The sequence below is a fragment of the Tetrao urogallus genome (genome assembly GCF_951394365.1).
Source record: "Tetrao urogallus genome assembly, chromosome: 19".
Lineage (NCBI taxonomy): Eukaryota > Metazoa > Chordata > Aves > Galliformes > Phasianidae > Tetrao > Tetrao urogallus.
In genome coordinates this window covers 3,535,332-3,549,368 of record NC_136832.1, presented here as the reverse complement: position 1 = coordinate 3,549,368, position 14,037 = coordinate 3,535,332, and the positions used below count along the sequence as shown (strand labels likewise).

The window sequence follows — 14,037 nt, the reverse complement described above, 5'->3', positions numbered from 1 at the left end:
GGCAGCCATAAAGCTGGCTGAGCTCCTCACAGACCTGTTGGATCCTGCAATGACAATATCTCACTGCAAGAGAAATTCCCAGGCAAACACAGCTATTGATTTTCTTTCTAGCTCCCTTTCGATGGATTTGCCGACAAACGGGTTGTTTTTCTATCCGGTAACAAACCAGCAGCCTGTGCCAGTGAATCTGTATCAGCCATAAATCCCACCCTGCCCATGGCAGCAAGGCCTGCACAGCCAGGGGGAGGTGGAAGGGACAGGTGGAGCAGAAATAACTCAGCCTTGTTAGGAAATGCAAAGCCCAGCTACCAGCTTTGTCGTGGCAGAGCATGCTGTTGGTGTCAGTGGGTTAACTTGGAGGTATCCCTACCAGGATCTGTGCCGTGAATTCTCTGTACAGCTTCGGCTTGTTCCAAGCTTTCCTGCTGTTGAAGAGCTGCCACATCCTTCTCCTGATGCTTCTTGTGTGAAGCCTAGTGATCCCCAGTTCTGGAATGACTTGGGATCTTTTGGCAAAGTGCAATATAGAGTGCTGGACTGCTAGCAAAACCTGCTCTTCCTGGGAGCTCTCAAGGCAAAGCAACACTCCAGTACAAAAGAGTTACGTGTTGTATTTGGTTTTTGCTCTAGTAGCATTGTTGTGCTTCCCTCTGGTCTAAGCACTAGGAGGTGCTGCTGTTAATGCTGTGAGCACTTCCCCACCCCTGTAGCTGAGTCTTGGTGAAGCACAGGGGCAGAGCTGTGCACTGGAGCAGGCGATCAGAACTCTGCCTGCTCTGTGCTGCTCGCCCTCCTTTCTTACACAAGGTTTGACACTTAGCGGAAGGCTATTTTATTTGTTGTGCTGCAGTTGTTTCTTTTTCTAAATACATATTTCAAGCAAACAAACAAACTAATAGATCCCACAAGTTGCCGTGATGCATCTAACCACATCCGCAGCTCTGTGCTTCCAAACAGATGTTGCCAGGACTCCCTGAGCTGCCAGCAGCATTAGTGAAAGCATGTTCAGATCCAGGGGCTGATAAGGAATCCCCCTGCCCTCCGTTCCCTGCACTGCTGAGCCTTGCCATCCTGCAGTCTGGGTCAGGGCAGCACCCATCGCATCACCTGCAAGGCCCATCCCTGGGAATTGGGCTTTGGAAGAGCGATCTGAGCGCTCCAGGAGGTCCCCCAGTCGTGCACGGGGCTTGTGCAATGTGGACCTAAGCAATGAAGGTCAATAAAGTTACTCAGGACTTAGCCCAGCTTGCAGTGAAGACAACAGGAGCATTTCTGTTGGCTTCCCTGGTAACTGGGAATGGCATTTTAGTGTTATGTTTAGGTTCTGGTTCTGATTCTCTTTAACCCAACAACAGAACCTTCCCTTGACTTCATCAGAAGTAGAATTGGGCCATAGGTTTTTGAGCCTAAGAAGAAGCCAGCAAGCTGTTGTGTCAGCAACAAGGCAATAAAAGCCAGAGCAATCCTCCAGTGGTGTGTGGGGCTTCTGCAGCTCCCCGTTGGGTTTCTCTATGGGGAGTGGATCCGTGCATGCAGGCAGCCAGGCAGATACCTCAGAGCCATCTCTGAGGGACAGGAGAGGGAGGCACAGGGACCCTTCAGCTCTTCTTTGCTTTAAGTTGCAGTGGCAGGTCCAGGAATAATCTCATGTGCTTGAGGGGAAAATATCTCCCAGATTTCAGTAACCTAATTTTGTTAGGACTGTACTTAAGCCCCTAAAGCTCATTCCACAAAAGCTACCAAGGATTGCACTCCAGTGCTGATGACTTCCAAGACTTGTCTGGATGAGAGCTGGTGATTTGGCAGTGAAGCCTATTTCCTTCTGCTGAGCCATGTCCTATTTCATTTTCCTTATTTGGAGTTGTACCCAGAGCCTTTTCGATACAAGGGAGCACTATGAATTAGTTCCCAGCACATTGAACTGCTAACTTCAGCTGCAGTAACCCCTTACGTCCCCAGGAACCCAATCTACAAAGCACTCCTTTTCCCCTTAGTGACTGGAGCTTCAACTGCAATAAAGAGGATTAAATGCAGACACCCGTTTCCACCTTAGCTATGAAGTCTGCACTGCTGACAAGTCTGCCATGAGTAACCTGGCTCCACGATCAATCTTCTGTGGCTGAGAGCCTGGCTGCTCTGCGAGGGGAGCTGTGCTGTGCACACAGCCTCCCTGATCAGCTGCGGGTTTTCTACCTTTTTTTGCAGACCTCTACTTTTCCACCACGCAGCTCCATTTGGTGACTGCTGCTCCTGAAATGGCTTTACCCAGCCTGTGTTTCCATTGAGCCCTCACCTCCCTGCCAGCCTCTTTGGGGAGCTCTTTAAGCCACCACGTCCACCATGCTGGCCTCAGCACCTATTTCTGGACGAGCTCGTGTTCAGGCTGTGTTCCCTTGGAATTAACTCCCTCCTTGCTCAGGGTTGTTTTGCTCCTTACCTCTGCTTGCTCATTCCAGAAGCAGCGAACAGCTGGGGAGGCCAAAGGAAGGCTGCTCTTCCTCTTCTCCATCCCAGTCCACACGCCCGATTTGTATTCTCAGGGCACCTGAGAGCAGAAACACCATGTGCAAATGTATGGTGTGCCCCATGCTTGGAAGTAGAGGAGACACCGGCTGTGAGGCACAGAGCAGGGAGCTTAGGCACCTCAAATAAAGCAGTCAGATGTGGTCAGGAGCTTGGCCATCCTACATGGCCAGCCAGTAGGTGCCAGCACTTTGTAGTTGTCGAGACCACAATTCAGGAAGGAAAGTCTGATATCCTATTGCCAATCAAGAGATAAGTGATTCCTCTTTCTCTTCTGTTATCATGTTCTTCCTTAGAGCATGTCTCAAAATTGCTTCCCCTGGAAGATTTCTTAAATAACTGCTTGACCTCTGGTGAATCAGCTTTGCAGCCCAGAATAGTTATTGTTGTCTCCTTCTTCTAAATGTGGTTTAGTAGCTGTGTTAAAACCAGAGTTAGCATTATCCAGAAGCAGGAAGAGGCTCACGACTTCTCCTCACAGCTTTCCTCTTTGTGAGCTACCCAGTTGAGCACAGTTTGATGGCTTACGAAGCTTGAAGTTGCCTGGAGCCATTCTCCCAGAAAATAATCTGTCCAAGAACCAGCTCTGAGGTTCTTTTTCCATGTCCGTGTACACCAGTGTCTCCCTAGATACTGAGACACCTCCTTCACAGCTTTGTTTTAGTTTATCTTAGCAACTGTCCCCCTCTAATTCCATTGAAGATGAGTTGGTTGGAATTTGCTCCTTCTTCCATGGCAGCCTTGATCCTGTGCATGTGAGTGTTCTCTGACAGCCAGACAGAAGGGGGGGGGGGGGCTGTCCCTAGCCTGAAGGGCTTCAAGAATAATGAATGAATACTGTGTTTGCATTTCTAATTGATAAAGTGCCTTGCCAGATCACTGCATGTCGGTGCAAGCCAAGGGTATTAAGACAAAGCTGATTCCTGTGCAGCTCCTTCTTAGGATGGGGAAGTTGCTGCTGAAGGCAACAGCTGTCTCCTTGTCCAATGCATGGTGGTGGGTGTGCTTTTTAGGCACAGGATGAGCAAGGTAGCCTTCTGTAGGCCCATCTCCAGGCTATGATGGTCAGCTCTCCTTCTTGAGTCAACCCAAGAGGAGATTCTACCATTACAGTTTCAATAGCAGTGTAGAGCACCAAGATGGGAATCTCGACTCTTCTTGTCAGGTTCCTCCAGATGCAGTGCTTTCCTGGACCTTAGCAAGCATTCAGGCCAAGGAAAGTCAGGCTCTGAGTTTGTTTCCTTATGGTTTAGACCACTGGTAAGTTTCGCAGTGGGTTTCAAAGTCTTGAATAGTTCCCAAAAACAGCACCGTCACAGCTTGGTGTTAGAAATAACTCTGCCTGTTCCCCCTGCAGTGAGATTGTTCTGTCTCTTACCTCCCTGCCATGGGTGTTCATCCTACACTGAGCCCATTTGCCAGCCCGCTTCAGTTCTCAGTGCCCTGGCTTATGTGTCACCCAGACGAGGGAGCAAAGGACTGCAGGCACTGGAGGGATCTGGTGCTAGGGCAGCGCCAGGACACTTGGCTCCCTGTCCCATCTCCTTTGAAGAAGGTTCTCTTTGACGGGAAAGATATTCTTGAGTGGTTTTGTTTCATTTCAAAGTGTAGGAAGTGAAGACACAAGTCACAAAAAAGAGGAAAGAGAACTCAGTCAGTTCCATCACTCTACAAGTGTGTGGCTGGAATGCTCTCACTTTCTACCTACCTGCGAGTCCTGTTTTTCTCCTTCTTTCCTTGACCTTTCTGGTTTCCTGCTCCCACCTGGCCCATACCTTCAGCAGCTGCATTTACCCCGGCTGCAGTGAAGTTTGGGTTTGGGGAAAGGATTGCACTGTGATGTGTTTAACGCTGTTTATTCTCTTTCTAAACCAGAAACAACTGAGCTGGGGAACAAGAAGGAATTGAAATCCATGCCATTCATCACCTATCTCTCGGGCTTGCTGACCGCGCAGATGCTTTCTGACGACCACCTCATCTCAGGTGTGGAGATCCACTGCGAGGAGAAAGGGCGCTGCCCGTCCACGTGCCACTTGTGCCGGCGCCCAGGCAAGGAGCAGCTCAGCCCCACGCCGGTCCTGCTGGAGATCAACCGCGTGGTGCCCCTGTATGCCCTGATCCAGGACAACGACACCAGGGAGGTGAGTGAGCTGATGAGGGACCGCTGCGAACCTTCCAGTCACCACCTCTTCAGCTTGCCTTCCTCAGTCTTAGTGGGCCGGGACCGACCGCTGGGGATCGACAAGGCTCTGTTGAGGTTGCACCTCAAGTTCAATTTTGTGCTCCTTGCTACAAGAAAGACACTGAGGTGCTGGGGCACATCCCAAGAAGCTGATGATGGGTCTAGAGAGCAGGTGTTACGGGGAGCAGCTGAGGGAACTGGGATTGTTCAGAGGGGGAAGAGGAGGCTTAGAGGAGGCTTTACTGATCTCTACAGATACCTGAAAGGAAGCTTTGGCAAGGAGTGGTCAGCCTCTGCTCCTGGGTAACAGCGATGGGATGAGAGGCAGTGGCCTTAGGTTGTGCCAGGAGAAGTTTGGATTGGATATTAGGAAGAACTTCTTCCCAGAAAGAGTGATAATGCCTTGGAACGGGCTGCCTATGAAGGTGATGGATTCACTGACCCTGGAGGTGTCTAAGGAAAGGGTAGATGTAGCAATTAGGGACATGATTTAGTGGGTAATGTTGGTGGTAGGTGGATGGTTGGACTAGATCTTCGGGGTCTTTTCCAGCCTTAATGATTCTGTGATGATATGATGAGAGGAAATGGCCTCAGATTGCACCTGGAGAGTTTAGATTGAATATTAGGAAACATTTCTTTACAGAGAGGGCTTTGGAGCAGCATCAGGGTAGTGCTAGAGCTGATGTCCTTGTGCCACCCTCAGCCCTCACAAATGTGCGTCTCTGTGCCTGCATTGCAGCAACATCAATGCTGTGAGCTGGTGCTGTAGGTGTTCCTTTTGCCCCTCAGGTCACAGTAGCTGGGCCTCAAGCCCCAGTTTCCTCTGGGATGTGCTGTGTCAGGAAAGCCCAAAGCCCTGCCGGGCTCTGCACAGCACAAGTGCAGAGGGATAAGCAGTCCCTCGGGACAGGCCCGCAGCCACAGGAGGTCACTGTTACTCCAGGAGGGACTAGCAGAGCTGGAGGTGACCCTTCGTTGGGGCTCGGCTCCTCTTCCTCCTGTGAGAGCTCCATTGTTAATCATTGGTAAATTTATTTCCCACTTTCTCTGTTCCCTACAAGCCCCCACTTCTCTGTGCGGCCCCCCAAACCCAGAAATGACAGACCTGCTTAAAGTCACTTATTAGCACTGAGCCTGCACTTGATTAAGATGCTTGGAGTGAGCCAGTGTGCAGCAGCTGTGGGTGGGACAGAGAGGGCTGCAGGTCTGGAAACAATCCTGGCAAATAGAGGTGTGACCACCAAGAATGATACTTCCCCTCCACATTCCCCCCAGATCCATGGGCAAAAGAGCTCCTATTCTTTTCCTTGCACCCTTATAGGGACTATCCTTTCTTGTCCATACCTTGATCTTGTTTCTGCTCTTCCATCTATTAACCCCCCTCTGCTTCTTCCATACAGCCATGCCTGACTTCCCTAATTCTGTTCCTCTGTGCTTTGAGTATCCCCAGACACCCTTTCTCCCTCTCTCCTCATGCTTTTCCCATTTCTGTCTTCTGCTTTCCCTTGTTCCACTTTCACTTGAGAAGCTCTCCATAGCCTGCTTGGGACTGGTCCCCTGCCCATGGCCACACTGGTGCTCCTCCAGTCCTCCCAGCAGCCCTATCTTGCTGCCTTCCAGAACTCCAGAGACCTGGCATGGCTGTATCCACAGCAAGGACCAGAGTCATTTCTTTCTCTGCAAACAGAGCAGGTATTTCAGCAGAGTCAGAGCACCCACTGTTTTCACTACCAGCTCCTCTTCCCAGCCCCTCTCCCAAATGGCACTGGCACCCTGCCATGGCTGGAAGGTGTTCTCCTCGTTCTGGGGAGCCAGAGCTGCCTGTCCCCAGCAGCAGCCTCCTCCTCCCACCCTGGCTCACTGGAGAGCTGCTCCCATCAGCTGCAGCTGGAGATCAGCCTGCATTGTGCTTTCTGCTGAAGCACTGGGAAAAAAAAATAAACAGACAAACAAAACCCTGAAGATGCAGCCAAACAAGGGAAGCCCTGGCCATCTTCTAGAGGGCTGTGCTAGCCCAGTGCCTGCTGTCCATCACTGCAGGAGGAGCTGCTGTGCAAAGTTCCAGTGCCTGCCCAGAGCCTTACTAGCTAGGACTGTGCCACGAGTAGAGCCTCAGCAGGCTCAGTGATGGAGATATCTCTGAGATAGAGAGCCCAGGAGAGGGTAGGAGGCTGTGTGCTGTTAGAGGCCACCAACTCTATAGTGCCAACACGATGTAAAGCCATTCGTTTAAATTTCTTCCTTGGTTTGTGCCTGGGAATCGATGCTCAAGGGGTGTGTGCTGCAAGCAGCACCCGATACAAGGTCTGGATAGTGAAACATCCTTTTTCAGCATCAGTTTGAAGGCTGGGGGTGGTCCCAGGCACTAGGAGAGTGATATTTGCCTGTGGCATAAACAAGATGTGGAAATGTCTGGGATGAGCACTTGGATAATGCAGTTTGGGGCAGGGGAAGTTCCCTTTGTCTAGGGAGGTGGCTGTTGTGGTGGCAGTCTGGGGACATGGCTTGCACAGCCACCTCCTACCCACCCACCCTACCCACCCCTACCCACCGCATACAGCAGCTGCTCCCCTGCCTGCTGCCACCCATTTCTGTGTATAATAATCCATGAAGCAAATGCTGACTGTATGGGGACTGCAAGCAGATCCCAATTCTCTCAAAGTATTTAAAAAAAAAAAAGATGAACAATGAAGACCTTTCTCTTTGTGTGTGCTTATACATAGCTAACTATGTATGTGTGCAGGAAGAAGGTAAGGTAAAACAGGGAACCAGGAAGGTAAAACTGGTAACATGGATGCAACATCTATCATGTTCCCTGGAAACTTTCCACTGTAGGCCTAGCAGCAAGAATATAGGTAAGATTAGGTAAAGAAACTTTGCTCGCAGTTTTTAGGAGGTGTCTTTTCGTCTACCTAAGATGAAAAGATAAAGGGAGCTATGCATTCCTTCATATCTGCAGCTACCACACGTACTGGCCTTGTTCTCAGTTTCTGATGACCTTGCCAGACTTTTAAGTGCTGGGTTTATGTTTCCAGGCGGAGCGTCTGTCTGCCTTGGGCTGATTTGTGATTTTTGTATGTGTGTATGTTTGATTTCAGCTAAAACTGACCATTTGCAAGAGAGAGATTAGGTGAAAATATATTGCTTCGCCCATATGAAATAAGTTGGAGAACTATTTCCATGTCACTGAGACTGGCTATTTTCTTCTCGTCTCAAAGCAAGGACTTGGAATTTAGAAGAGATCCAGAAGTCAGGTTTTGCCTCTTGCTGCCCAGGGAATGTTTGTCCAAGGCTGTTTGTGCTGTAAGCTCCCAGCTGTGGATGCTCAGCAGGAGTTTTGGTTTATGGTTGCAGTGCTGTTCAAAGCCTCTCGTCAGCCCCCAGCAGTGTAAATGTGCATGAGCAGTTCCACGAGTGTCTGGTGCTGCTGCAGCTGGTCCTGGCCAAGCACTGCTTCCAGCACCAAAGGGATGGGCTCGTTGGGGGCCCCAGGCTGGGTGTTGTATGGCAGCCCCTCTTTTCCTCCTGGTGTGCAGTGAAAGCTTTGCAGACTGAGCTTCTGTGAGGGAGTGCCCCTATTTGCCTCTGTGGTTCAATATTGTTAGTCAGGGAGCTGGTGCAGCCACTGGGTATACCTAGGGTCTGTGCTGGAGCAGGGGATGTCCCAGGCTGTTCCTGCCATCCTAGGACACGTGGCATTTCTCATTTTGCAAGTGTTTTCTAGAACAATCTCAGTTGCCCCCTTCTAGGAGCTCAGAGCTCTTGGGGAGGGAGGCAAAAATAGACAAGGGTCAAGGAAGTACTAAATCCAGGTACCTTCTGAAGGGCTTTGTTGGATGGTGAGATCAGACGAGCACAGGTTGGTTTCTGGCAGCATTACCATTGCAGAACCACTCCCTTCAGTCTATGCTCAGATGCTTAGATGTGACCTTGGCAGTGGCTGCACTTGAGGTCCCTGGATCCTGCATCATGTTTCAGCTTATGGATGCTAATCCCATGTCTCTGTGCTCTGTAGCAGGCACCAGTTTGTGGTAAAGCAGTGATCCCTGCACTGCCACATCCAGATGACTCTGAAGGAGATTCTTCACAGCAGGGTTGTGGAAGAAAGCTTAAGTCACGGCAATGGCTGCATGGTTTCCCCCTACTGAATGTCGTGAAGCTGGAGGAGAGCAGAACCACACATCATCATAGTGCTGGGGGTGGTGGCCTTCCTCCTCCTCGCTGCCCCATCAAAACCTCCCTGCCTGTCTCACCCCATGGGATAGTGAAGGCAGTTCTTCGTGCCCTGGAGCAGCCCCTGTCCAGCAGCACACTGAGCAGGGGGAGGTGGAGAGTGTGCTGTTCTCCCTGCTTCCTCCCCTCTGAAACACAGAAGCCCCACAGCATGCGTAGAGCAGCTGCAGAAGTGCTTAGAGGGTGGCAGGCAGGAGAGATTAATCCCACCCCTCATGGGAAATGGGCTTGAAACCCCATTGCTTGTTATGCAAGGAGACAAATGAACATTGAGCTTGGATTTTTAGAAGACCCCTAGGACCTTTGCTTAATCTGCAAATGGTGTAATTTCATCATTAATCTGCAGACATAGCCTCCACACAGCACACCCAGCGGAGACAGCAAACTGTCCAGAACAGGAGTATGGGTGGTGGTGATGGTGTGGCAGCAATTTGACAGCACTGTGGAGAGCAGTGTCCCAGTTCCTCCGTGCTCATGCTGGAGGCACACTTTGCTCTGTTGGTTGTATCTCAGCAGCAGTGCAAAGCACTGATAACAGGTTTTGTTATCTCCTGTTAGTGGTGTTTGGTCAGATCTCAGGGTCAGGGTTACATGGCACTTGCTGCTGGTGTGTGATGGGGCCATGTACTGGGAGCGCTTCTGTGCACTTCAGCCAGCACTCAACTCCCAGGACAAGCTCAGCACATCACGTGGTGAAACGTCCCTTGTCCCTGTTGTCACCACCCACCACCAGGCAGTGGGAAGCCCACACTGATTTATGCAGTGCTGTCTCTGCAGGTGCTGAGCAAGGCGCTTTCTGCGTGTCCCTGCTATGGGGACAGTGCCCTCCAAGGGCAGAGCAGGGGAAGTGCCCTGTCAGCATAGGTCCTTCCCTGCCTTTCCCCGGAGCAGCCTCAAAGGCGTGGGGAGCTGGTGCCAGGGATTGCTTTTTCCACTGCCAAATCTGAAAGGGAGCCAGGGCGAGGGGGGGCAGTGTTTGAATTGTTGAGGTGCAGTTTATTTTTGTTGCTTTGGTCTGGATTTTGTTGTTGTCGCTTTATTTTCACATCTGTTAATGGGCCGTTGTCCTCCTCACGCCAAAGCCCAGCACTTGTGCATCCCGATGCAGCCCTGCCCCACATCCAACTCCTGTTAGCTGGGGAAGAATAGAGGCATTGTAACCACCTGACTGTGCTGACGGGGAGCTCTGGAGCCGAGGTGTGAAAGTGGAGCTTTCTGGGCCGGGATGCTCCCTGCACCACCAGGTTTCAGTGTCCTCTGCTGCTCTCTTGCTTCCCATAAATAACAGAATCCAGGATGCTGCCCGCCCTGGGTCCCTGCCAGTGCCCTGACCTTTCTGGCGGACGCTTCCTGGGATGAGGTGATGCTGCTCTCTGGGGACAGGCAGCAGGGTGGGAGCGGCGCAGATGAGATCAGCTGCCAACAGCAGCAGCGGGGAAACTTCATCCTCCTTTGCTGCAAACCTGGAGCAGACACTCAGACGCGAGCTGCGTGATCCTGGAAAGAGTCTCTGGCCTGGGAAATCCTTCATTTTCCTCCTCATTTTTGTTTTTTTTCCTCTTCCTAGAGATGTCTAGACTGCTAAGGAGCGGCATTTATCTCCTGTGAGCGGCATTAAGCCTCAGCAGAAGGGCATGGAAAGCTTTCCTTCCAGCCACCCTCTCATAGCGTCCCGTTCTGCCTGCATCCCACGCTCTTATCCCCCTGGTGGCACTCAGTGCAGCTGGGCCAGGTGCTCATCAGCCATGGAGATGACCAGATCTCCAAAGCCAGCTCAGCACCAGCGCACACCCCTTGCTGTGCCCCACCTAAAAGCAGCAGCCTCCGTGCTGATTCCTGCCAATGCTGCTCTGCAATGTTCTTCCATGTCCTGTAATTTTTCTCTCTGGGGATGTCATCAGAAAACCCACAGTCAGGAAGAACTCGATGCTTCTCCCTCCATCAGCCAGGTCTAACAGAGGACAAAGAGGAAATGTTCTTCTCTGTTCGCTGCAGAGCATCTGAGCTATAAAACGGGGCCAAATGGCCTCCCCCTGAGCACAAATAACAACAGGAGAAAGATCCATATGCAATCGAGTGTGGGATAAATGTGCTTAGCTGATCATTCATTTCCTTAATATTTTTTTTATGAATAGGCTTAGCTTATGGTAAGATGGGACTTTATGGTCCTGTAAGTCTTGCTCGTGTCAAAACAAATGAACTAGCCATCCTACAGGGGAACTATCAATCCAGTATATGTGTGTGTATGGGTGTGGGGAGTCAGACCTATTATACCTTTAAGAGCAAATTAGATGCTGTTCCTATGATTCATAATGCTATATATCTAATGGCATGACTCGTCATCTAGAAAATAAATGTTTCAAGCCAGTTTCTCATCTCATAAATTTCCCCTCTGGCACTGAAGGACATAAACTAAATGGGCTGACTCACAGGGAAACAATACAATTTGGATACTTGTAAATGAACGAGAGAATTGCTGTAGGGCATGGGGGGCAGTGAGGGGCTGGGGAGCAGCAGGCAGGAGTGGGCATGGCCACCATCACCTCCAGTGGGCACTGCTGGTGCTGGGAAGCCCTTCCAACTTGCAGAGTCCGGTGGTTTGCCTCTGCTGGCTGCCTTGGTGTGGTTGCTATCACTGAGCATCCTGCCCAGAGAGGTGGTGGTGCCCTGTCCCTGCAGACAGCCAAGGTCAGGCTGGTTGGGGCACGGATGGTGCTGTGAGTGTCCCTGCATTCCAGTGAGTGGGACCAGATGGCCTTGAAGGGCCCCTTTCAACTGAAGTGGTTCTATGATTCTGCATGATCTTACCTATTTCCTCCATCTGTTTGCTCTTGCTGCTTCCCCACCCTTCTACACAGGAGAGTCCCATACCTTCTGGCCAGGCTCCCTGCTCTGACTGGTGGGGGAGGCTCTGCGAGTCCATCAGCCTCTGCTTCTCCCATAGCAAACCTCCGGCAGTGGGATGCTGCAGCCCTGCTGCTGCGTGTAGGTGTGCTGCCCTAATGAGCACAATTGAAGGACGCATCGATCTGCTAACCTCGTTTGCACAAAGGTTGACACAAGGCAGATGACGGCTGCGTACCTGCAGGATCTAATTAACGTGGGGTAAGGCCAGGCAGGCACAGCGGATTGCTCATCCAGCATGGTGCTGAGCATCACAAAAATAGAAAACAGAAGAGCAGCGCTGACTGGCGGGTTTGGTGGAAGGGTGTGAATGGGGAGGTGGGATTTCTCCCCTGCAGGTTGTTTGGGGTCGGTGGGCAGGGAGGGAGCAGGCTGGGGTCAGTGTGACAGCAGTGACATGGGGCTTCTCTGCAGCCTGTGTTCTCCCAGGGGGGCTGTGGTGCTCCATCCTGCACAGCCCCAGCAATCCTTGCAGCCGTGCACCCATATTTCTCCGTGTGCTCAGTAAGCTCTTTTCTGTCCTCTCTGTTCTCCTGTTACATTGAGGTGCCCTTTCTCACCCAGTGCCATAATTACATTCTAAAGAACAAAATCAGGTCACATTTTCTCTTTCAGTGTTTTTTTTTCTTCCTTCCCCCCCCCCCCCCCCCCCTTTCTGGAACAGTGCTGTTCTGTAAATGTCTGCAAGCAGAAGGATTGCAGAGGCAGGCACCTCGCTAAAGGTGCTGCTGTGTTTGGGGAGAGCGACGCAGCCCCAAACAATAGCAGCCTGACGTCAGGCTCTATTTATACCTCCTCTTTTCACTAATGTCCCTGGGACAGAGCTTTTCCTACAGTTCTCTGCTAAATGCCACAGCCCTGCAGCTGTCCCTGTCCGCTCTAAGGGCGAGTTTTATCTTGGTGAGCTGGGGTACGAGCAGTATCAGCAGAGCCAGGCATCCTCAGGCTGTGGGGTGTGGGCTGAGCCCAGGCATGGGCAGGGCATTAAGGCCACTGTGGCCCCCAAATGCACCAAGAGAGTAAAAGTGCTGCAGATATGTTCGTTTCATGGTGGCTGTGTGGCTGTTGTTGCAGTCTGTTGTGCCTCTGGCTGTATTTTTGCACAGGAGGAGGTGCTGCGGTGATGCTGAGCCCTGTCCTGCACCGTGGGCTGAGCTCCTGGGTCAAATAGAGGGATTTCAGTGCATTTCAGCCCCAGATGGCAGCAGGTCGGTGCTGCTATTGGGGGACTGGTTGATGTGATGGGGGCAGTGCTGAGGGAAGGCTGCAGCTGGGGGAGCACCCGTGGAACTTTGCGTGCTGGGTTTCTTCCAACATACCACAGTTTGTTCTTGTGAACGTTCCTATGCAAATGCGTCAAGCACTGACTGGCATGCAGGAGTGCAGCAGGAATAATACCATATGAGAGGGATGGGAGTGGAGCTGTGAACTAGGGTGGGTCAGTCTGGAGAAAAGGAAACTCAGAGGAGACCTCTCTACAGCTGTCTGGAAGGAGGTTGTGGTGAGGTGGGCTTGGCCTCTGCTCCCAGGTGATAGCGATAGGGTGAGAGGAAATGGCTTCAAGTTGTGTTGGGGGGGGGGGGAGGGGGCAGGTTGGATACTGGGAAAAATTTCTTCTCCTAAAGAGGGTTCAGGCATTAAACAGGCTGCCCAGGAAGTGGTAGAGTCAGCATCCATGGAAGTGTTGCAGAAGCATGGAGGTGTGGCACTGAGGGACGTCACCAGTGGGTACGGTGGGATGGGCTGGGGGTAGACTTGGTGATCTCAGAGGTCTTTTCCAACCTTAATGGTTCTGTGAATAGTAGAAATGTTGTGGAATCACTTCGTGCTTCGCTGGGTCAGAAGCAGTTGTGGAATGTTTCCCTGCAACATAAGCATAAAGGCACCCAGACACAAAGTCTTGTGTCAGCCAGGGGCTCATGTTTGTGTTCCTTGGGGCAGCTTGATCCTCCTTCACGAGAGGACAGGAATGTGGGGCACTGTGTAGACACCCCATCAGCACCCATGGGTAAACCCAAATCACTGTTACGAGAGAACTAAAGCCCTGGGAGCTGCGGGGACTCACACCGCAGGGTCACGCAGAACAGGGAGAACCCCCCGTCAGTATTTCCCAAACCTGGACTCTGCGCAGCACTCAGCAGCACACAGCCAGCCCGCTGGCCACGATCCCCCCATCCTCACGCTCTCCGTTCTCA

The 14,037-nt window shown here is 51.5% G+C and overlaps 1 protein-coding gene across 1 annotated transcript in view; it reads left to right on the top strand.

The window, feature by feature from the left end:
• Positions 1–14,037, top strand: part of ASTN2 (astrotactin 2) — a gene marked incomplete at both ends in the record, with an annotated part of 256,968 nt that overhangs the window by 171,025 nt on the left and 71,906 nt on the right. The window contains one exon of the mRNA XM_079544565.1: positions 4,399–4,664. Coding sequence (XP_079400691.1) covers positions 4,399–4,664 — 266 coding nt within the window. The remainder of the gene's footprint in view (positions 1–4,398; positions 4,665–14,037) is intronic.